Source organism: Erinaceus europaeus, chromosome 9 (assembly GCF_950295315.1).
Source record: "Erinaceus europaeus chromosome 9, mEriEur2.1, whole genome shotgun sequence".
Classification (NCBI taxonomy): domain Eukaryota; kingdom Metazoa; phylum Chordata; class Mammalia; order Eulipotyphla; family Erinaceidae; genus Erinaceus; species Erinaceus europaeus.
In genome coordinates, this window is record NC_080170.1 from 40820976 (window position 1) to 40844817 (window position 23842).

Genomic DNA, 23842 nt, shown 5'->3' on the forward strand with positions numbered 1-23842 from the left:
TCATCACCAAAGCCTCCAGTGTGGGTCTCATGTAGCCCTCCCCTTGTTGCCAAGGGACAGAGAGGCCATGGGGTGAGATCCAAGCATCTCTGTCTGACACCAAGAGTGGGACTCCTTGCAAAGTCTGGAGGTCTGAGGGGGCATTCAGTTTTATCTTCTCGATCTGAGATCAGTCACTGTGGTGTGGACTTGAGATCAATATGTCTGAGATGAAAAGTCAAAACACAGGGTCAACCTAAATCCCCACCTACAGAGCATGGATCAGGAAACTCTGGACCATAACCTTAGTGGAATATTACTTTGAAAAATAAAATGATGTCCGGCTTTTGTAGATAAAGTGGATGGAACTGGAGGTGATTATGCTAAGTGAAATAAATTAGGAAGTAAAAGACAGTCACCAGATGGTCCCACTCAAATGCAGAATATAAATAAGGAAAATAAAGTCACAAAGCTAACACTTGACTTGGCAATAAGTTTAGTGGTTACAGAGGGGAAGGGACAGCAGGGACGAGGACTGGGTAGACACAAGGAAAGTCTTGTGGGGGAACAACTTTCAAGGTGCTTGCTCAGAGCCTCAAAACTTTCAGCCTCTGAGTTTTTTAGATCTAATAATAATAATAATAATAATAATAATAGCTAATCAAGTCTCTTGGTTCCTGGTAGAATTTTACACATTTCCCCCAGGAAGCCCCTGTTCCATGGCTGGGTCTTATCTTATTGAGATAACATTGGTTAATATGTGGGTAACATATTTTTTAAATAATACATGACACCCAAGACTAAGGTCCTGACAACACTTTACCACACTCCAGGAGACAGCCCTAAAGGGGTGGTTTGATATCGAGGTGACTCTAGAACTTAGAGGTGATAGATACAACCAGACTTAAACACCAACAGAGGGGTATAGCTGTACCTCTGAAGTTCTGCAGCATTGACAACCAATGATAAATCAGTATGTTGGGACTCAGGGTATGAAACCAGATCCCTGTGTATGGTAATGTGTGCACTCAACCAGATGTGCCATCACTCAGCCCCTAAAACTGTAATGGTTCTCCAGGGGGTCCACATAGGCCACGGTGATTACTGAAAAGCACAGGAGTGTCCACACATAGCATGTACTAACAGCTCGGTTTATTACTTAGTTGACTTTTTTTTTTGTAATCATACAATAATTCTCTTTGAAACAATACTGTCATACCTGCTGTCATACCATACTGTCCTGGCTTCCTTCTAGAGCAGTGAGGTGGATTGGTGGATTTCTGCACACTTTCTTCTTTTTTTTAATGGATTATTGAAGTGCACACCGGGACTGGAGCTGGTCTGTGGAGCAGGATCACTCACACAGGACAATGGCGCTGTGGACGCCAAGTGGACACACAGGGGAGTCTGCAGATGTCAGCCTGTGCCTTCAGAACTGTTTGGCAGCTTGGAACTGGAGATTTAATACTGACCCAGCACCCCTACCCTTCCTGGTTGGGAAGGTATCCCCAGGCTTGCTTAGGAAAATGTGGTTTGGATGTGAGGCTTGCATCTCCCTAAAGCGAATTCTTCAGGGTAACCTCAAGGTGCACAGGTGCTGTAAGACTCCACTGCTCCATCCTGAGTGAACTTTCTTCATCCTAGACATGGAATTGGACCCAGCCAGGAGGTGGGACTGTGTGTGCATGTGTGGATTGTGAGCAAGTGTGTGTGTGTGTGTGTGTGTGTGTGTGTGTGTGTGGTGGATGGCAGACAGGAAAAGAAGCCAAGAGAAAGTCTCAAGGAGGGGGTGGAGAGATCTAGGTGTGGAGGAGATCCAGAGGAGAAGGGGGCCTCTTTCAATCAAAACAGGAGGGGGCGAAGCAGGGGCCCAGGGAATTCCTTATGGCTCCCAGTCACCCACACTGGCATAAGGATGTGGCAGCAGCCCCAACACACCCTGCCCAGATGCCACAACAAAAATGTAGGAGTGTTTTCGGGACAGTCACATGACCCCAATCATCCCAGGACCCTCCCTGTAGCTGGCATCCAGTTGCAGGTAGCATCCCTGCTCTGGCAACCTCAAGAAACCTGTCCCCCCATGCCTCTCCCCACAGGCCCTGCATAGGCCTCCACTCTGGAAGATGCATGGCAGAGCTGTAAGTGACACTTTGGGTGGGGGCAGGGAAGGCATGGTGAGAACTGACACCATGTGCCCCAGCATCCCAGGCACTCTGAGGCAGCCTGTGCTGCAGACCCCAGGCCCCAAAATTGCCTGATTTGCAAGACCGGCAACATAATCCAGTAAATTTAGCAATGGGGGGAAGTGGAGGGGAAAAGAGGGGAGAGTTCTGGTGATCAGACATGATGACATGACTTCACTGGAACATGGACATGGAGGGAGGTGTCCACCCCATGCAGAACCAAGCTAATGTTGGCCAGCCCCCTCCACACGGGGAAGTTCCTGGGGCCTAAAAGGCAGTGTCTACAACTCTGCTGTGTGTGTGTGTGTGTGTGTGTGTGTGTGTGTGTGTGTGTGTGTGTGTGTGTGTGTTTGGGGGAGGTGGGGCTGAGCCTGGTGGCATGGGCATTTAGGATAATTCTCCTCCTTCTCTTCTAGAAAGTGGGCTGCTGCTGGTCAGTTCATCATCACAGGCAACTCATCTCTTAGGGAGAAGGAGAGGACACCACGATCAGCTAGGAGGCCTAAAATGTGTGTATGTGTGTTTTTGTTTTGGGGGTGAAGTGCTGAGAGTCTAGGAGGGCCCCTGGTGTCCATGTAGGTTGGATTCACCTTCCACCTGAGAGGCTAAACACCTACAAAGGAAGGCCTGGGAGTGGGGACCCATGGGACCATCCTAATAAGTCACTTGCAGCTGGGGGCTGAGGCTGCTCCCCGCTCCATTTCAGCTCTGCCCCCTACCCCCACCCCACTGTGCCTCATCACAAAGGCTGGGGAACCAGAAAGCATGGGGGCAGGGGCTCCACTGGTGGACCTTTCATAGGAAGCATAATGACTGGGGGTGGGGGGCTGGGGGAAGACTGGAGCATTTCGATGAACCACTTGGGGTAGAAATGAATGGGAATCGACCAGTGAACTGCAAAACCAGCCCTCCCCCAAAGAAGGAAAACATGCTACATGGGGTCCCTGACTGCATTGCACCCACTGTGCTGCTGAGAGCTCCCCATGATGGGGGGAGTTCTACAGGACAAGCACCCCCTCTCCCCTGTCTAGATGTCGTGGGAATGTTCCATTAAAAAATAGTAGAAATCCACAAGCCAGCCCAGAGCCTCCCTCCTCTCTCTCCCACTTCCTCTCAACAGCTGCCCTGGGACCTCCCAGTGCTAGATGTCCTTGCTGTCCCCATAGTCATTGTAAGGGACACTCAGGGTCTGCTCCTCGCATGTCTTGCGGAGGTCCCTGCTAAGCTCTGACCAGTCGAGTCCATAGGGCTTGATCTCACTGTAGCGGCAGCCCAGGTACTTGAGGGAGCCACGGCGCAGGCTGATCTTGGGCTCCTGAAGGAGGTTGTTGCACCAACTGCTGAGATCCCCAAGCTGGGACAGGATGAGGCCAGCTTTCCTGTGGGTGGAGCAGGAAGGACACTCATGTTAAAAGGCAGAGGAGGCAGAGATGCAGCAAGATCCCCGAACAGGTAAGACTGCAGACCTCAGGAGGGTAAAACCTGGGGTGTCCTGCTTACCCTTCAGTCACTGGTGCTCTGAACAGGAGGGAATCTCCAAATATATAGTGAAATGAATGAAAGAGAAAGTAAGAGGATGATTGTGTGACTAAGGAAGAAGCTAAGGAAAGAACGTGACGGGTATGCTAAGTGAGGAGGCACCGGCACAAGACCTGAAAGCACTCAGGAAAAATGCAGAGACAGTAACTGACATGGGAGTGGGCATTTATACTCTTTGGAGATCAGAGTCAACCATTTTTGAAAGGCAAAGCAAATCATTTTTCTTAAGACAATCATTTATCTGCACAAACTGACAAGTATTATGTTTGAAGCAACATGTCGCTTTTACAAGGACATTTGGGGACAGAGTGAAAGCTACGATGTGTTGGACTTCAAGGGACATCAACTGTCACTCATTGTGGCCACATGGAGTGTAATAAGTATGAGGACACAGAGCCCCCAGTTCAGGTTGACTCAGGGGTCCTTTGAGAAAATGCAGGTTCTTGCCCACACAACACTGGAGAAGGAGAGAAGAGAAAGGCACCAAAATTGTAGGCCAGAGAAGAGTGAGGAGAGTGCTCCCAAAAAGGAGAAGTCATCCCTCAGGACCAAAGAGAGACAGTACTCTGTGGGGCACTCAGAGACGAGGCTCTTGAACACAATCTGTGTCACAGGGGTGTGACCCTTTCTCAGGCCCTCTTTCTGGTATCATAGAATGATTTTATGATGGTCAGTCCTCAGACATCTGGAGCTTTGACTCTGGTCACTGAGGGAGAGTGAAGAGGCACGATCCCTATTCTGTAGGATTCTTCTCCTTGTTCAAAGGCTTGAGTGGCCAAAGACCTTTCCTTGAAGGAAGATGCTTTGAACTGCACAAACTTCTTGTAGACATTCTGGCAAATGTGGTAAATAGTATCCCATGCCCCTTATCAACTGTGAGACTCACATCTTTCCTCTTCATGCTCGCTTCTTCCTCATGTGAAGAGAAGTGAGAACCATACCCTTTCTCATTTGGTCAACAGCTCTTTCCAGAAACTGAAGCGTCCGCATCCCCAAAGAGAATGAGCTTTCCAAGAGCAATTAACACATGAATCTCATTCCGTCTTGGCCATGAGCACCAGCAGAATGGTGTCACAACATTCCTAGGGGGACAGGCTGAGCGAGGGGTGGAGATGGCTTGCAGGAGAGGGGATGGCATTTTGCCACAGGTCAAAGAGCTAAGACAGCCAAGGCCACCAGACAGACCACTTGTGTTTTCACCAACATACATGGGGGCTCAGAAGAAATCAAATAAACATTCTCCCTGTTGAAGACACAGCATCCACAGCTGATGGTCAGTTCTTTGTAGATCAACTGCTACACTGGCCAAGGCACCTTTCAAAAGTCGTCATCCAGAGGTATGTTAGTGGCCCTTCTCAGTTCTCACCATGTGTCATGTTGTGGGTTGTTAATTATTGACAAATTATTGAGAGATGGGGGAGGGGGCATAAATCAGAAGTAGACATCTCCAAGACATGGAGAAGGGAACCACCCTTGCCAACCTTTTAAACAAATGGATTTAATCAACCCACACAGAGTCTTTGTGATTATGTCCATTGCTCAATTTGTTAAAATAATTATGATGATGAATTTAAGTCTGCCCACAGTATTTAAGAGCCTGGCCATCTACTTTTTTTTTCCTCCAGAGTTATTGCCAGAACTATGAATGCACTGCCCTTGGTGGCCATTTTTGTTTTCTTCATTTTATTGGATAGGACAGAGATTGAGAAAAGGGGGGCAAGACAGAGAGGGAGTGAGAAATTAGCCCCAAAGTGGGTTGATATATCTTCAGTCTAAGGCTCTTGCCTTCTCTGTGGTTCTTTGGTGAAAACATGAAGTTTCAATTCCCACAGATGAATGAAGTCACATCTCTCCAAGTATATAGAAGGTGAATGCCAGTCTTACACAGGAAAGGGGATTTGGGGAGGAGAGCTGTGGGAGGAGTCAGGTCAGCAGCAGACCTTACTGTGCAGAGAGAGATGTTTCTTGGCTGGTGCCCCTTCTTCACAGTCCAATCTCCCTCTGACTCTTTGAGTTTCAAGAGAGAGATTTTTCAAAAACCATCCAAATGACCCTGGAAATCAAGATGACCTGTGCAATGGTAGTACTGTTCAGATTCACTGACCAATAACTGAATGGGTTCATTGATAATGTCAGAAGGAAGGAGGAAAGGGAGGGGAAAACAGAGTGGGGAAGGAGAAGGAGGGGTAAGAGAAGAGGGGGAGGGAGAAGAGAGTTGAGGAATGGGGATGGCAGAGTTGGGGAATGATAGGTAAGAATATAATAGGGGCTGGGGGTAGTAGTGGCAAGGTATAGAGCAGAGAGCTGATTTCCTAATATGTGTCTGCTCAACAAACCAGGGTTTGCTTTTTACCAAAATCGAGAGAAAACTCAGGGAAAATACCTTATTTTTTATAATAGGAGTGTACATAAACACCATTCCCACCACCAAACACTGTGTCCCATCCCACCCTCCCTCCTCCCACCTCACCCACCAGTGATGCTGAGCATCTACCCTCCCCCTCCACCTAGAGATTTTTTACTTTGGTGCCCTGAGGAAAAGTATCTTATGGACTCTTTTTTAAAAATGATTTATTTATTTAATAACAGGAGAAATGATGGGGAGGCTAGAAAGAGAGACAGACATCTACAGCTCTGCTTCACCACTTGTGAAGCTTTCCCCCTGTAGATGGGGACCAGGGGCTTAAACCTGGGTCCTTGCACACTGTAGTGTGTGCACTTAACAGCCTGGTCCCCTTATATGTGTTTATATATATATTCTGGATCTGCACACAGCAGTGGCATCTATGTGCCCGAGGACAGCCTCCATCTATAAACATCTGGAACTAATCTATGACAGGCAGTAGGACTTGCCTTGACCCTCCATTTGAAACCACTTTGCTCCAGGAAGATCATCCTAAATTTCCTTTTTTTCAAAGGTAAGACTACCAGGGAATCCCCTGAACAGTGGTCTTGGAGAGTTTATAATTTCCATTCATAGGAGTCTGGGCCTCTTTCTTAGGGCAGAGGTCAGACTCACAAGATGACTTGTGTATGACATGTTTTCAGCCCCACTGGTTGGAATACAACAATTTAAATAAATACCATAGACCCTGTTTGTTTCTTCTCTTCCTCCTTTTTTCCTCCTTATGTGTATATGTATGTATACTTGCTCTTTTTTTTTCCTTTAGGGACTCCTAAGTAGTTTGGGGACACACAGTAAAAGAGTCAATTCTGTGGTGAAGCATAGAATTGGGTCATGAGCTTTATATAGTGTATGCACACGTTGGTTTGTAATCATGTCCACCTGAAGTGTCAAACCATCATCTCACTTTCATCTTTTTTTTAAGGTGTGGATATATGTACATGAACATTCCATATGAAAAAAAACAAAAACATCTCTTTACTAGGTCTGTCTGAAAATTCCAGTATTTCTGGGGAACTCTATTTTCTCAAATCAGAAATACGCCAATGTGATAAGACAGGACATCAACAGCAAAAAGATGTCACCTTTCCTTTTGACATTCATTCCCTTCCTTTCTGAGAACTGTATGTGTAACCTGAGAACAGTGAGTACTGAGGACTATTAGGTGTTTGGAACTAGAAGACAGCTGGCCAACACTGTCTCAAGCTTGACTAAGACACATGTCAAGGTGGATTGTTGGCTATTCCATATGGTCTTTCAAAAGAATATGGATTTTAGCTCAAGCTATGTCTGAATAATGACATCTTCCAAGCTTATATATGATACATACTTTTTTTTTTATCTCCAGGATTATCACTGGGGCTTGGTGTCAGCACTACGAATCCACTGCTCCTGGTGGCTGGCTTTTTTTTTTTTTTTTCATTTTATTGGATAAAACAGAGAGAAACTGAGAGGGGAGGGGAAGATAGAGATGGAGAAAGAGAGATACCTACAGACCTGCTTCACTGCTCATGAAGCGGGCCTGCTGCAGGTGGGGATCCAGGGGCTCGAACCCAGATCCTTAGTACTATGTACTTGCACTTAGTACTATGTGCGTTGAACCAGGTGCATCACCGCCTGGCCCCAAAATATACTTTTTGGATAATGGCTTCAATACTATTTCTAATTTTCATTCACAGGGGGCTTGGCTCCAACAGTTCAGTTGAATGCTGTGTCCCCACGATAAAAAAGGGGGTGAAAGGTCAGGGTAAAGGTCTGATCAGACATCAGGAAACCTATTCACAGCTTTCCCACTTAAATGCAGCTTATCCAAAATGTATATGTCCATGAGAGCTGCCCCAAAGCCCTACAACTTCACAGGTGGCATATCATCATGTTGAAAACAAATAAAAGAGTCAAAGAGTTGAGGCCTTAAATATATATATCAAGGTTGATCAGTTAGTTACCTGGGACCTAACTCATCCTCGCAGCGCCAGGTGAATTCTCCAAAGCTCTCGTAGTGCTGATTGTAGTGGTAGAGGACTCGGTGGAGGGTGGGAGACCCCAGGTCCAGAAGGGTGTTGTAGGCTGTCTGCTGCTCCTTTCCACTGGTGTAGCCATTGAAAAGGTTGTAGATCTTGTCTGCTATCTCTGGAGATGCCAGAAAAGGCCAAGGCGTGAGATCATACACCTGCGCATATGTCAATGTACACAGGCATGCATGTGTGCTCATATTCATGTGTGTGTTTGCATAGATGTGTATGTGTGTGTGTGTGTGGGGGGGGACTCTTTAAAGAACTGAACAAAGAGCTTGGAGAAAGCAGGCTGAGTGACTTGTTTTTCCTCTGCCCAGGAGGTTTGAGCCTTTTTCTCTTTCTGTGAAACAAATGCCTTTCAAAGGAATAACTCTAAGGTTGATGGCTGATAGAAATAACACTTCTCTCCTTGCCTGGCCTCCTGAAAATACAGACCCTGAGGCGAACGCTCCTAGATTCATCCTTCACTGGCACCTTGGTGCAGGGAAAACTGGGGTGCTCTGGGGAAGAAGAGGCAAAAAAGGAGGTGGGGAGAGAGTGAGGGTAGAGGATACTAGGCATTGACACACCTGGTTAAGTGCTTACATTACAGTGTGCAAGGACACAAGTTCAGGCCCCTGGTCCCCACTTGCAGGGGGAAAGCTTCACAAGTGGTGAAGCAGTGCTGCAGGTGCCTCTCTGTCTCTCTCCCTCTATCTTGCCCTCCCCCTCAATTTCTCTGTTTCTATCCCATAATTACTAAATAAGAAAATCATCTTTAAAAATTAGAGTGAGACAGGGAAAGGAAGGGAGGGTAGACATGGTGGGGCTGAGCAAAGCCCCTGGAACCCCACCAGCCCATTGGGGAAGAGAAAGGAACTTGGCCATAGCTTCAGATGCATAGGGCTACCCCTTATGCCCCCAAGAGTTCTCTAGCCCCTGCAATTCTAGATAACACATACCTGAGTGCCCTCTGGCTGAGGAGTAAAGAGAGACACCACTGGTCCTGCCCAGAATGGCCACAATGACAAAAGCAAGAGGGCCCATGACTGCAGGCATGCAGGGCCTTGGCCAGCACCCTGGGGCCAGGCATGATGACACACACCCCAGATCCACTCTGTCTTGCAACTAGGGATGGAGCTGTCTTTTGGTTTACTTTATCTCTCTTATGATCTCAGTCTCAAGAAACATGTTGAAGACTGAGCTTGGGGAGGTGTCAGAGTGGTAGTGAGTACTGGTCTAGCTCTGGTCTTTTATATTTCCTGAGAAGCTCTGTGTATCTGAGCACTGGGGTGTTTTCTCACTGGACCTGTGGGGAAGGAGATCTGTTTACATTTCCTTCCTAGACAGCAACAGACTGAGTTCTGACCTCTGACCTCTGAGCCCTGGAGAGGTACTTCGTCTGGGACCTAGGGTGGTATGGAAGCCTGGGGTGTGAGCGGTTGGGCAGAAGATGCCAAACCTCTGGGGCTGGGGAAACAGCATAATGGTTATGCAAAGAGGCCTTCATGTTTGAGACTCTCAGGTCCCAGGTTCAATCCTTTGGACCACTATATGCCAGAGCTGAACAGTGCTCTGGTAAAATATAAAAAGGAGGGGGCGGGGAGAGAGAGAGAGAAAAAAGGAAAATACTGAAGGAAAGAGAGAAGGAAAAATACAAAAAGAAAAAGAAACTGAGCCCTTATGTCCAGCCTCCCAGCACTAGGCCCCTGGCCCCTAACACAGGGACCAAAGAGAACTGTCGGGCATTAAGCCAGCCCCCCCCACCTCCCCCACCCCCCCCTCCATTGCTGATACTATGGCCTATCTACATAATCAGTGTTTTACCTGAAAGATACCCACCCATCCCAATGATCTATCTTCTTTCTACCTCAAGACCTACCCTGCCTGCAGGGTAACATTAATCCCAACAGTTAAAACCATCGCAACAGTTGCTAAGGAAGTTCCCAGTGTGTTTTTTTCCTTTCTCTACCCCCTCTTTCTAGCCATTTCCGTTTCTGACTTGCCACTTCCGGTTTTATCCTATAAAGCCACTTCTGTTTCTGGTTTCTCTCTTTTTCCTCTCTTTTCTCTCCCACGTCCCAACCTGGAGAAGGGCTGGCGTGCAGAGCTGGAGTCGGCCATTGTGGTTTGGTGCCATGTAGTTTACCCTGCTGTGCTCACACCCAACCCTGGGGCTCCCGCATGAATAAAGAATTGTATTACCATGCCGCCACACATCCCTGGTCTCTCTCCCGCGATGCAAGCCCGGTAGAGAATGATGGATGGGCCACATGGACTTCCTGTAGAAGCTGAGTTTGAAGGTATTCATGCCCCACTCCCTGGCCTGAACTGTTCTACCCCTGCTCTCTCCTGGTGAGGCAGGCCCTGGAGGGGGCTCCCCCAGACAGACTCTGCCAGCCTCCAGATCCCTTACCTTGGGCTTTGATGTCATCCACCGTGGGGCAGGGTGTCTTCATAATCACATCACTGGGCCGAGAGCGGCGGCCTGTGTTGTCCACTCCCCACAGGGTGAACCTGGCAGGGGCGGGAGGGGCAATTGTCAGAGAGGCCTGGAGCCTGGCTGAGAGACCAGCTTTCCCAGACACTGGTCTGCTGCTTGCTACACTTCATCTAGGGCTGTGTCTCCTGATGGATGGCACCAACCTCGTCAGGAGTGGTTGTCAAGTGGGAACCCCAGAGAAGCATCACCTGGGCACATGCACACAAGGGACCTTCCCCACAGAAGCAGGAGCTGTGGGGATAAGGGCCAAGATTCCTTGAGAAAGCCTGCAGATAACTCTGGTGCCAGTTCCCTTTTGACAAACACAGGGGAGGAATTATCTCTGGAAACAACAAGCCTGATGCTCCACTTCTACTATGAAGACTGAGAGCATAACCAAGGTCCCAGAGAATATTGTAGCAGGGAGGGGCTGGGTGGTTACTAAGCACAAGGACCTGAGTTGAAGCCCAGCTCCCCACTTGTGGGGGGAAGCTTCATGAGTGATGAAGCAAGGCTGCAGGTGTCTCTCTCTTTCTATCTATCTCCCTCTTACCCTATTAATTTCTCCATACAACACTGTGCTATAGTGACAATAAAGTCCACTCCTCAGAGCTGTGTTTCCTTATCTCTGTTACAAAGATGATAATCAAATTGAATTGGGGGATTGGAGATTATAAGAGAATGAAGCAACTCCCAGGTGGCAGGTAGGGAGCTGGAGGCTCGAACCAGGATCCTTACATCTGCCCTTGTACTTCGTGCCACGTGTGCGCAACCCACTGTGCTACCACCCAACTCCCCAGCAGCTCTATGTTTTAATGTGAGCTGACAGGGTCATGTCACAACATTCTTCCAGTTACCCAAGCGACTGAGGAGTGAGACGCTGGGTGGGTGGGTACAAAAAAACAAAAACCCTGGTTCAATTCCCATGCACCCGCCATACACCAGACAATCAGCTCCAAGAATCTGGGGGAGTCCCTCTTTGTGGTTGGATCTAAGTTTCCTCAAAGCTATATATTTATTACGTTTCTCCCTCAATGATTTAGGGGCCTAGTTCAAACCTAGGTCAAAGCAACACACTATCCAAGTGGGTTACTCCACCAACTCAACACTATTCTCTTTCAGCAAGCGCTTTCATACTGCATGTCTTCAGCCCTACTACTGGGTACACCTTGCAATGAGAGGTCAGATGTTGGTGCTGAGACCAGATGTTACTAAACTGTCTCATAGGATCTGCCTGCTTTCAGATACACTGCATTCACCTCTTACATAATCTCATGAAAATCAAGGTCGTGCATTAAGCTAACAGCTCCACAAACTGAAAAATATATGCAATATAGTTGCAGGTTATATAAACGAGCAGTGTTTTTGTTTGCTTGTTTCCACCAGGGTTATTGCTAGGGCTTGGCACTAGCACGATGCTCCTGGTAGCCATATTTTTCCTTTTATCTTTCTTTCTTCCTTCCTTCCTTCCTCCCTTCCTTCCTTTCTAATTTTTATTAGCTAAGACAGAAATTGAGAGAGGAGGGGGAGGTCAAAAGAGAGAGAAAGATAGAAACCTGCAGGCCTGTTTCACTGCTCCTGAACCTTCCCCCTTGCAGGTGAGGAGCAGGAGTTCCAACCCAAGTCCTTGTACTTGGTAATATGTGCGCTTAGCCAGGTGTGCCACCGCCCGAACCCCAAAGAGCAATGGCTCTTTATAAATATCATCCCTTTAAAAAGACATTCTTAGCAGGGTACACTCCTGCACTTAAAGGGCTATACAAAAACTGGAGAGAAGTTTCTCTCTTCCTGTTGGTGATGCTGTTAGCTTCTCCTTCATTGCTTTCTACTAAAAGTGAATTGAACAATCATGTGGAGGAGAGGAGGAGGTGGAGGGAGGGATTAGAACACTGCTCAGCTCCTGCATTTATGGTGCCAAGGATCTAATCTGGGGTTTCAGGCATGCAAGTCCTATGCTTCCTACTATGAGCTCTCCCTTTGCCCTCAAAGGGATATTTGTTGTCTAGGCTAGATACAGAACATGAGAAGGAAGGGGGATATTGAGAGGGAGAGAGAAAGACACCTGAAGTACTGCTTGACAGCTTGTGAAGCCACCACTCTCTGCAGGAGTCCTTGGCAATGTAACATGTGCTCTCTACTGGGTGTGTCACCACCCAGTCCTTCAAAGGGAATGGTTTTATGCTTCCTTTCACAAGAACACTTTTGTCCCCCAGATATCCCAAGCTCATAGGAGAAAAGCCTGTTCCTTCTCATCATTGCCAAATTTCTCTTCCTATCCACTCAAAATGCAAATAGCCTTATTATTTCTTACACCTCTCACACCTCTTGTTCTATTTTCTTAAGTCAAAAAGGGGAGCCCAGGGCCCTGGTCTCTCAGGTCTGCCACACAAAGCAAGCCATTCCATTTCCAGGAGCTCCCTGGCTCTATTTGCATTTTCATGAGAAAGACAGAAGGCAGAGCCTCTACTGCCTCAGAAGCTGGGAGCTCATGCCGGCAAGCTGGCTTACTCCCCTAATCTGTGGACAAGAGGACTGGTTCTGACCACTCAGAGATCAGAAATACAAATGTGGCTGCACCTTGTGATCCTGGGATCCCGTCCTTTTCCCAGAGATGGAAGTTCAGGCTTTACAGGTTCTTCCAAGGGTAAGACTAATCGCTCCCAAACCCTGCGTGTGTGATCTGCAGCGCCACCTAGTGGAAGTTTACTGCTTCTTCCATCCTCTTGAGTTTTCTCCTGCTTCTGTAAGTCACTGGGGTCTAGGAGTTCTAGTTTTGTTTGTTTGTTTTACCAGAGCACTGCTCAGCTCTGGCTTATGGTGGTGTGAGGAATTGAACATAGGAATTTGGAGCCTGAGACATGAGAGTCTGTTTGCATAACTATTATGCTATCTAATCCCAGCCAACAATGGAGTTCCAGTTTTACAAGACCTAAAGAGCACTAGGGGAAGTTCACCAAAGATGGCAAAAAGGGGGAGAAGCCTATCAGGAAACAGCCAAATCAGGCCAACAGGAGAAGGGTCCCTTATAGGTAAGGGTTCAGTCTTGGCAGACAGCCTGGGTTCATAGGAATATAGGAACTCCTAAGTAACAGGTGTGGTTCAGTGCCGGCAATTGTCAGCCCTTACTACAAATGACCCAACTGGGTTTCAGTGAGTCTGGAGACATTTTCTGCAGGTTGGGTGGTTTTCTCTCCTGCTCCCTCTCAAGCAAGGGAATCAGTGGGGAGCATAACTATCTGGCTGCCCCTTGTCCCACTGTCCTCATTCCTGCCCATGTGGTTCCTCGCTCCTCTGGAATGCTGCCTATGTTTTGCATTCATCAGGGAGCCCCTGGATGCACCTCTCCTATGTTGAAACCATGCCATGGAAGCATCTAGGTTCATCCTGCAGTCAGGGCCCTTTCTATCCCTGAAATCTTTCAGTAGTGCAAAAAGAAATGGTTTGTTCTGAAAACCTTAACTATGTGCTTATAGCCTTCTCTGTAAACTGTCAGACGCCTCCAGTACTGACAGGTACCTAGAGCCCCAGGGTCTTAGAATGAAGTCATTGGGTGCTCTGCTTCAACAGCTCTACCTCCCCTTCATGACTGAGTTCCTCTTTCTCTCTCTTTTTATTTTTTAATATTATTTATTTATTACTAGATAGAGACAGAGAGAAATTGAGAAGGAAGGGGAGATATAGACAGGGAGAGAGAGAGAGAGAGCTGAAGCCCTGCCTTACTACTCATGAAACTTTCCCCCTGCAGGTGGGAACCAGGGGCTTGAACCTAGGTCCTTGCACACTGTAATGTAAATGTTTAACCAGGTGTGCCACTGCCTGACCCTCTCTAGTCTCTTTCTGTCTCTGTCCTTTGTGTGGTTGTGCTACAAAGATTGTGTAATTGTTCTTAGATTGTGAGGAGAAATGGGGAAGGCACTCATTGTACTTTCTTTGAAGAAAGTGCTCCCCAACCAGCCTCACCCCCACACAACTGTTTTAGTGCAACTGGAATCAGCTTTACAAAGAAGAGGTCTTGGTATTTAACCTCTTTCCTCCATAGAGGAAATGTAGTTGTCTCCTCTTACTCATAGCATTCACTCTGCATTTCCCCAGTTTCATTGTCTTGGCTTTTCCTCACTTCTTCCTCCACAGCTGACCACTGGCTACTGGACTCCATGTCTCCCCTCCTGCCCACTGTGTCCTTCCCAACGTGGTTCCTCCTCCTGAGCCTCCGAAACCCATTCTGGGGGTACCAATTCTAGTAGATACAGTCATTTCTATTTTTTTTTCTTCAGCGTGTCCCTTGGCCATCTATCTATTCTCACTGAGACTTTATTGTTCAGAGCAGGCTTTTTTTTTTCTTTTCTTTTTCATCTAGAGGCCGAGTAAAGGAAAGGGAGAAGCCACAGCACTGAAGCTTTATTCAGTGTAGTGGGAGCAGGGTTCAAACCTGGGATCTCACCCCTAGCAAATGTCTGTTTATTTAGCTCTGCCTGATGTCAAAGTGAGTTATTGATAGACTTCCCCTCTCTGTTGCAAACTCCTTGAGGGGGGGGGGCAATATTATCTTTTCTATACGCTCCCTCCCTGACCTCCCCCCCATACCTACCATTCCAGGAGAGTCTCTAGGGTCAGTTGGGACAGGGCTGGTGAGACTCTGTCCAGTCAAGTTTCTAACAGAACCCAGGAAGCAAAGAGGAAGTGGCAGAGTCTTGGGTGGTTCAGAGTTAAAACTAACACACACACACACACACACACACACACACACACACACACACAGCTAGGAGGGCATATACTACTCACATATAGATGGTGTCTGGTTCCAGGCATCGGATGATCAAAGAGATGGTGGCAAGTTGTTTGTCAGGCACCTGAGAGGGCATAGCACAGGGAGACTTGGCTCCAGAGAGGATGTCATCCACAAAGCTGAGCACTGTCTCTGCCCAATTGGGAAAGAATGGGAAAGGCATAAGAAACAGCAATGGCCAAGAAATGAGATGCCAGCAACTCAATGAGAACCTACTGTTCCGATTACTTGACCCTCCCGTCTTGTCTTTTTAAATTCCTCGCAGACACTGGCTGGTAGTGTGCCCAGTAGGTGGTGCAGCCACAATGCACAAGGACTTGGATTTAAGCCCCCAGTACCCACCTGTAGGGAATAATCTTCAAGGGTGGTAGAGCAGTGCTACAGGTCTCTCTCTTTTTTTCTCTCCCTATTTCCCCCTTTCAGTTTCTTTCTATTCAGTAACAAAACAACAGATACACAAGTAAATAAGATATTAACAAAAAAAAAAAAAAGGAGAGGAAAAAATTTCTAGCAGAGAAAGAAGATTCAGAGAATGGTCTTCCCTGTTTTGTACTCAACCAGTCAAGCTAAAGCTATTTGTTCAGAACTAGTTGAGAAACAACAAAGGCACAATGCCCACAGCATACACATGAGTTCACTTGGGAAATGCTCTTGGCCTGGGCAAAAAGCAGTTGACTCGATATTGAGCAGAACTTAGCACTACCTGCACACTTCCAGGTAACAAAGAAGCAGGGGAAAGCTCTTAATGCCTGCAGGCTCAGGGTAGGTTGACCAGTGTTTTCACCCTGAATTAGTTTGTTGTTGGCAGCTACCTTCACGTAATAAGACTGGTTTCTGTTGACTTCTCCCACACCATGTGAAGAGGACAGTAAAACACTAAGGCTTAGGGCATTGTATGTGGGATGTCTTCACTCTAAAATCTCCCCCCTTCTAGCTGGGCCCCCACAAAAGCAAAGTTTGCTTTTGGACAAGACAATGGGGGCAAATTTGTCTGTTTGCACATGTTTTTGTCTGCAGAGAGGTTATTAGTAAAGGAATCGTTCTTTCTTCTTCTTCTTCTTCTTCTTCTTCTTCTTCTTCTTTTTTTTTCTGTAATCATGGCCTGTGGTTAGCACAGAATGGTTTCCTAATTGTGGGCTAGGAGAACTAGTGTACTGGATTATTGTTTCTTTGCAAGTTTGCCTAGAGGCAATGAAACAGACACCTCATTTATAAACACAATGAAAAACAAAGTCAAAACAAGGCTTTGTCAGAGGCTCACATGCAAAAGCTCTTAAGTGGACAAGATGGCCACTAGGTGGAGAGAAGGGTACCTTCTGCGCTACTCCTCCCACTTGGCTCTGGACTACCTGGGTTCTGGACCAAAGTGGATGGGTTGGTGGGGGAGGAAGGGGGAAAACATTTCTTTCCTCTTTTATTACTAATATGAATCATGATAAGTCCATGAAGTAGAAGAAACTCACCTGTCTCCACTTTAGAGTGGTCCATCCTGTCCGTGACCTTTTCTTGACGGATGAGGTAATCTACAATCTGCACCCCAATTGGTGGCTCCGAGTGTTCCCATTCCAGGACCACAAGGGTGCTGCTGGGCTCATGCACCGTGGAGAGTCTTAGCCTAGGTGTAGACGGGAGGAGAGAAACATGAGATGGAGACCCAGCCAAGATGGAGATGGTCTTCTACTCTCACCACAGGTCACCTTCTCAACTGTTAAAACATAAACTCTTTTTTTGTTTGTTTGTTTCCCAGTGTCCCTTCACCAACCACTAAAATGAGCCCTTAAAGAGCCTGTCCATATTTTATAGTTTCTAGATTTACTCTTGAGACATGAGACTATGTGTGCCATGCGTAGTACCAGGGAGAGTCATGCATAACTAAGAGGAGAGTCATTTCTGCTTCCGTGGCATTACCAGGACGTGCCCTGCTGGTGGGAGCCTGGCTTTCCCCCTCTTGTGACAGCACTAGTACATCTGTTCCCCAGAAATTCTGCTGGCTGGATTGTAGAACAGGCTCCCTTTGGAGATGATGCTCAGAGTGGTCTATACTGAGCCAAAAACTGGCCATGTGTCCTGTTCTCCCAGTGGGTGGTGGTGGCAATCCTTTGCTCACTCATATTCTGGTTTCAACTCCTGTCTTTGCTCTTCATCCTGATTTCTTGTCCCCATCCCCCCCTCCCCCACCAATTCATAGGATCTTCATTCTGTGTAAACAGCACTTTTGGGTCAGTGTCGATCCCACCATCCCATACCTCTTTGTACCTCGCAGAAACTCAGTAAACATCACTGACACCCACTGGTCTGGATGTCCTAGTGGCCCAAGTGGTTTCAATTCACTGCCTTGTTCCGACTTTATAGTTGTGTCTCAGGTTTCTCACTTTCTTCCAACTCCTTGTTTTGACCTAGACCACTGGTTCCTGGGGATTTTCCCAGTTCCTGCTCACTCCAGACTCCTCCCCTCACAAGTATCCCTGCAATTCATTTCCATCCTTGGTCCCTGTCTCTGACTACCACCCCCACCCCTGCTGACCTCTAGCCTCTCCTCAACTCACAGGTACTTGTCTTACGGATCTCTAGAGGTCCCATGGATGGATCTAACCAAACCAATTCACACCAGAGCAAGGCTCAGTTTTGACTCTGTAGACACTAAGTACCCCTTACATAGAAGAAGGTGAAAAGATGCATAAGCCAGTTCCAGAACCTCCTTGGTCAGAAAGCTCAACGATCAGACACAGGATTATACATGTGATTCCAATAATGCATGATAAGAACCTCAAAAATACAGAAGGTTGTGGGAGCAACGGCAAGGAATTCAATGAGTGGGGAAATAATGCAAAACACATGCTCTTTAGTGGCTTGCTATGAAGGACTACATAGCTTGCACATGACATGAAATATGGAATGGTCCCAACACAGTGCGGATATTGACAAATTCATTAATTAGAATCATATGCAGAATGATATTTTGAAGAAAATACATTAGGAAGTGAGTCTTTCTGAGAACTTGGGTTCTGTGAAAACATAGATGAAGGCTAGCCTCTACTAAGAAATAGGACAGTGTGACTTACATAGACTTTTGTAAACTAGAATGCATGTCTAATTCCAACTACCAATAAAAGAAAATAAAAAAATAAGTGTTTACCATTAAAAGAAATGATTTGAGTTGACAAGAAAACCGATGTCCTGAATAAATGTTTCTTGTTTATGGAATTCTAGGCCAATTTTATCTTTCACTGTGACATTTAGTTTAAAAATAAAAGCAATCTTAGGCTACTGGTGGCTGGATGGGTGTCCATCTGGTCGTAGCTGTCTGGTGGCTGTAGTGCCATGTGTCAATGGCAGCATTCTTAGCTGCCTCAATTTCCACCAAGAGAATTTTTACTAATAATAATAGGCAAGAAGCCAATGACTGGTGTATGAAAAAAAACAACCCACCCAGAGAAAGTGGTCTAGACAAAGGCATTGGCTTGTTTTATTTTTTTAAATATTTTTTTATATTTTATTTTATTTTATTTATTCCCTTTTGTTGCCCTTGTTTTATTGTTGTAGTTATTATTGTTGTTGTCGTCATTGTTGGATAGGACAGAGAGAAATGGAGAGAGGAGGGGAAGACAGAGAGGGGGAGAGAAAGATAGACACCTGCAGACCTGCTTCACCGCCTGTGAAGCGACTTCCCTGCAGGTGGGGAGCCGGGGTTCGAACCGGGATCCTTATGCCGGTCCTTGTGCTTTGCGCCACCTGCGCTTAACCCGCTGCGCTACAGCCCGACTCCCCGAGGCATTGGCTTGTAACAACATTCTCCTCTCATGTTCTCTTTCTCAGTTTTCCTCCTGCCCCTCAGTGGCCCCTGTATTTCCAGGTAGCAGGCCAGAAATCAGTGTTCACCAGGACCAGGCTCTCCCATCATTTCCTCCCACCATCTTGTTCCTTCAGTGATCATGGGTCTTTACTTTCTGGCTTTCTTTGCTTGACTAATCCACGAAGCCATGTTCTTCCAGCTGTCTACCTGCGCTCTTTATTAGACATGGTACATGTTTCATGGAGGCTGAATTCCCATGGTAGAAGCCATACTAGAGGCCCCCAAAAGGCGCCAGATACCGGCCCTTTCACATCAGGGTTTACTTGAGCTTCACTAATTCTGCTTAGTCTTCCCCAGTGAAGGAACTGAATATGTTTATTCCATGGCATTTCCTCCCGTTCACCCCTCACATTCATGCACCCCTCTTGCACATCCCAACCTGCTACTCCTCCTACTTGACTCATTCTGAAGCTTCCTTCCTCACAGCCAAGATTCTATTTCTTAATTTAACTTAATTTTTATCTTTAGAGCACTCTTCACCCACCTCCACTCACCCCACAGAAGCCTAGGTTGACTCTCCATTTGACCACTGAATATCTTATAGGACTGACTTCTTATAATTCCAAGGCAGGGTCGATTAGAACCAGCCTCCCTCTCCTCAATCCTGGCTCTCTTTGAGGTTTTTCACAAGTGTGATCTAGTCTTCTTCCTAGTCACCAAGGGCAGATGTCTTAAGTTCATTCTCAACTTCTTTCTTCTCTCCCCAATGGATAGTCCAGTCACCAAGCCTGATTTGTTCGACAAAATCTACAGTTGCCTGTCTGCATTTCCCTCTGGTACAGTAATGGCTAAGCTCATGGCTTCTACCCCAGGGCTCTTTTTGCTGCTCTGTAACTTGGGGAAAAAAGCAGAGTTCATCTGGATTCATTTCTCCTTACTAATCAAGGGTAATAACTTACCCATATGCTCCAAGAGTGACATCCACTAGGTGTGTTAATGACTTATTTCAGATCTCACTAGAGTTCTCTCACTTTCTCCTTTGCATCAGCCCCCTCACCTCCCCTCTTCAGACGCACCATCCTCCTTTCATCACCATCAAGACAGTCAAGTGCCACCTTCTTCAGCCACCTTCTTCATGACCCCTTCACCTTTCCCCAACTTCAGACTTGGTCTGCTTCACACTTTATCGTGTGATCTCTTATCCAGCCTTGCCTACATCTATTATGGTGTGTGTGCCTGCCTCCCCTAGGAGACTGGGAACTCACTGAAGGCAGGGACCCACCATGTTTTCCTTCCAGCCTCCTCCCTTTCCCCTCCCTTTCCCAGTCTAGTGGTTTGGAAACAGCAGACACGGGGGAGCAGAGGTCTGTGAAGGAGTGCTGAGGAATTAGTGCACGAGAGAGGCAGAGGGAGGGCAGCATACACAGGCTGTGGGAGAGGTGCGCAAGTGGGGAGCCCATCTGCCCCGAAAGCTGTGGAGTCACATCGACACCAGTCCTCGATGACATCTCCAGTCCCTGAGCACCAGAGTGAGCTCATGGTGGCCTCCTGCAAGAGCTGAGAGAGAGACAGAGAGAAGGGAATGAATTCACCATGGAGCCAGGGCTTTGCCACTAGAATCAAGAGAAAGAGCAGCAAGGATCTGCCAGCCTGTAGGCTGTAGCATCACTTCACTACATCTTACCCTCAAATTCCTCCTCCAGGAGACTATTCCCAGGAAACTCTTCAGGATTTCAAAGGGCAGTTCCTTTTCACAAACTATAACCTTACACATGTGGGACTTCATCTTTCCTAGTTTTTCTTTCAGAGAGAAAAGGACAGACACCACAACCAGAGATTTCTCTGGTGCTATGGTAATCCCACTGAGTGCCAGGGTTGAACCTTTGCCATGCTTGTGGCAAGGCACAAAGTCTCTACCCAGTGAATTAGTCCTCTGACCCTTAGTGCATTTTTTAATTAGGGTAAGAGCTCAGCCCAGGGTTCATCACTGTGACATCAGGAACAAATACACCTCCCATCGCCTTCTTCTCCCATTCTGTCTCTCCACAGCCCTGGCTGGTTCCAGCAACAATGACTCTCCACCAGGCACACTGCTTTGCAACTCTTCCTTCTGTCCAAGGGCACTAGGGTCTTCAAACATTCAGGTCTTGCAAGTCATAAGTTTCTTGATAGTTTTTGTTGAAGGACACCTTGCTATTATAACCACAATACCATTATAAGGGTCAATTTGATCTTGGTATTGGTTTCCAATACCCACAGGAAACTGACCCAAGCTCAGGTGACTGTCTTATTAAAGATTTATTCATTGCTTTAAAAATATTCTTATGTATTTGTCATTTATATCATTTATCATTATTTATTTTATGTCATTTATTCATTGGTTTTAAATGAGAAAAAATTATCACATATGCAGTGCTGGGGCTTGAACTTGGGGGCCTTGTGCATGCAAGCCCTGTGCTCTACCAGCTGAGCTATACCTCCAGACATTTCTAACCACTGGTATCATCTGCAGACTGAGATCAACACAATTTCCATCTCCATGGGGACCCAATTGTCACCTCCCCTTCCTCTACTGTTGTCCCCTACTTCACCCCCACTCCCTCCCACTTCTCTCTCAGACTGAAAATTAAATTGTCAGGCCCTCTAAATCCACACTTACCTTTTTGTCCCTGTGAAAGCCCTATTTTCAAACCTTCTATGAAACTCAGGTGTCAGAGGGGGAGGGTATGGGAGACACATGCAGGTCAACTCCCTCACATGCTGGTGAGACTGAGGGGATGAAATTGCACACCACCCACCTGTGGCACACCTGAGGGCAGGGGAGTGCCTCCCTGCTATCCTCTACCACCCCCACCCCTGCCTATGCTGATGACTTAAGTCCCCACTCTGGGTACTCTCGATTTTGTTGTCATAATGTGTGTGTGTGTGTGTGTGTGTGTGTGTGTGTGTGTGTGAACTCACCCTGTTCTGTTGTCCTTGAGATGATGAGAGAGTTGAGGAACCAGTTAAGTCACTGCCTCCATCTTGCCATTCCAGCCCCCTTCTTGACTCCTCTCCTCCCTGCCTTGCATAGTTGGAAAGCAGCCTGCAGAGTCCTTGAGATCCGCAGGGAACCAGCTCCTCAATACTGAAGCTATCAGAATATCCCCCTTTGGGACCCACAGCCTCCACCCTCATAGTCCAGTGCAGCTGGTCCAGAGTTGGGCATCAGTTAGGGGAGTGGGTGCACTTGGCTTGCCAACCAAGGGTCAGGGAATGCAACTGAGCCTCCCTGCGTGACTGTCCCCTGACCTTCTGCACCTTGACTTTGGTGATCTGGAAAGCTGTGCCTTCCTGAATCTGGTGCCTTCCTGGATTTGGTGATCTGGAAAGCTTGCTCCCTCCTTCTTCTCCTTCCTGCTCAAAGGCTCTCAAGTGCTAACAAGGGAGTCCTGCTTGATGGTGCTGTGGCTTCAGTGGCTCAGCATGCAAACACACACACCTAAGCAAGGTGGTGGGGCTGCATTAGTGCCACCACAAGCCCCCCTCCAGAGTCTGACCTCTCCATGGTCTTATCTGCACCCAGGCCCCAGGCCCCCTTACCCGCTGTGTCTGGTTGTTGGCCACTAATTCATAGAGGGGGGCTGCTCTGGTCACCTCCAGCAGGACTGGTTCAGCAGGGGTGTCAGGGCTGGACGTGATGTGGCACAGCGGGCAAGACGAGGGGCAACGCCCCTTGCTCTGGCACTCCATGCGGACGCCAGCCGCCATGCGCTTGGTGCCTGACTCAGACAGGCTGGCGATGTATTCTGGGAATGTCAGCACCTTGGGGTCTCGTTCTCGCTCCTCTGACTCGTCCGATGGGGAGTTGCCTGCCACACATGAGAGAAAGAGAGACGGTGAGGAAGATGACAGGGGGAGAGCACAATGCTGAGAGGGGAGGACATGAAAGCTGTGTCTCACATAACTGGGGAGACCCCTCCCTGTGACTCACAGATGATGGGACAGGAAACAGTCCTTCTGAAGGAAGGAGCAGCTTGCTCCTTCCCAAGGATCATCAGTTCCATGGATTCTCTTGGTTGCCCTCTAGGCCACATGCTTCTGGAAAAGTCTGTACATGGTAATAGCATTGACTGCTTTATGACCCCAGCTCCTCATCCACAGAGTGAAGTGAGAACGGGACCTGCCTCCTTCACAGCTGGCATGCACATGCCAGAATGCTTTTAAAGTGCCCAACGCAGCCTCTAAGGTAGGAGGGAAACATTCGCATCATGTTGTTTTTTTTAAATTTTTAAAACATTTACTTACTCCTTGATTTTTATGAGAAAGACCAGAATGCCACTCAGATCTGGCATTTGATGGTGCTGAGGACTGAGCCTGGGGCCTCAGGCCTGCAAGTTGTCTTCCGAAATATCTCCCCAGTTCACTTGGTTTTGTAGTTGACTTTTTTAAGGTTGTGTCAGGATATGAATACAGAACCTTGCACATGTGTGATACCACTGAAGTTCTTCTAGACCTGATTTTTATATGTTTTTATTTTTCTTTAGAGAGAGCAGAGGTAAAAGAGGGGCAGACACCACAACACCACTCCGCTAGGCATGGAGTGTTCCTGGTGCTGCCTTGTGGTGCTACGGCTTGAACTGAGAGCCTAGAGTACTCTAAGGTGTATATTCTACTGAGTGAGCTGTCCCCTAGACAAAGGA

The 23842-nt window shown here is 47.3% G+C and overlaps 1 protein-coding gene and 1 long non-coding RNA gene across 2 annotated transcripts in view; one reads left to right on the forward strand and one right to left on the reverse strand.

Moving 5' to 3' along the window:
• Positions 1–458: 458 nt before the first annotated feature.
• Positions 459–23842, reverse strand: part of ASTN1 (astrotactin 1) — a 320336-nt gene continuing 296952 nt past the window's right edge. The window contains exons 17-23 of the mRNA XM_007531466.3: positions 22743–23011; positions 20584–20717; positions 16831–16982; positions 15364–15499; positions 10516–10616; positions 8052–8235; positions 459–3541 (exon numbers count right to left, since the gene is read on the reverse strand). Coding sequence (XP_007531528.1) covers positions 3304–3541; positions 8052–8235; positions 10516–10616; positions 15364–15499; positions 16831–16982; positions 20584–20717; positions 22743–23011 — 1214 coding nt within the window. The 3' untranslated portion in view covers positions 459–3303. The remainder of the gene's footprint in view (positions 3542–8051; positions 8236–10515; positions 10617–15363; positions 15500–16830; positions 16983–20583; positions 20718–22742; positions 23012–23842) is intronic.
• Positions 7693–8185, forward strand: LOC132540391 (uncharacterized). Its single transcript, XR_009551571.1, has 2 exons — positions 7693–7818; positions 8048–8185. It is a non-coding gene; the product is annotated as an uncharacterized LOC132540391 (long non-coding RNA).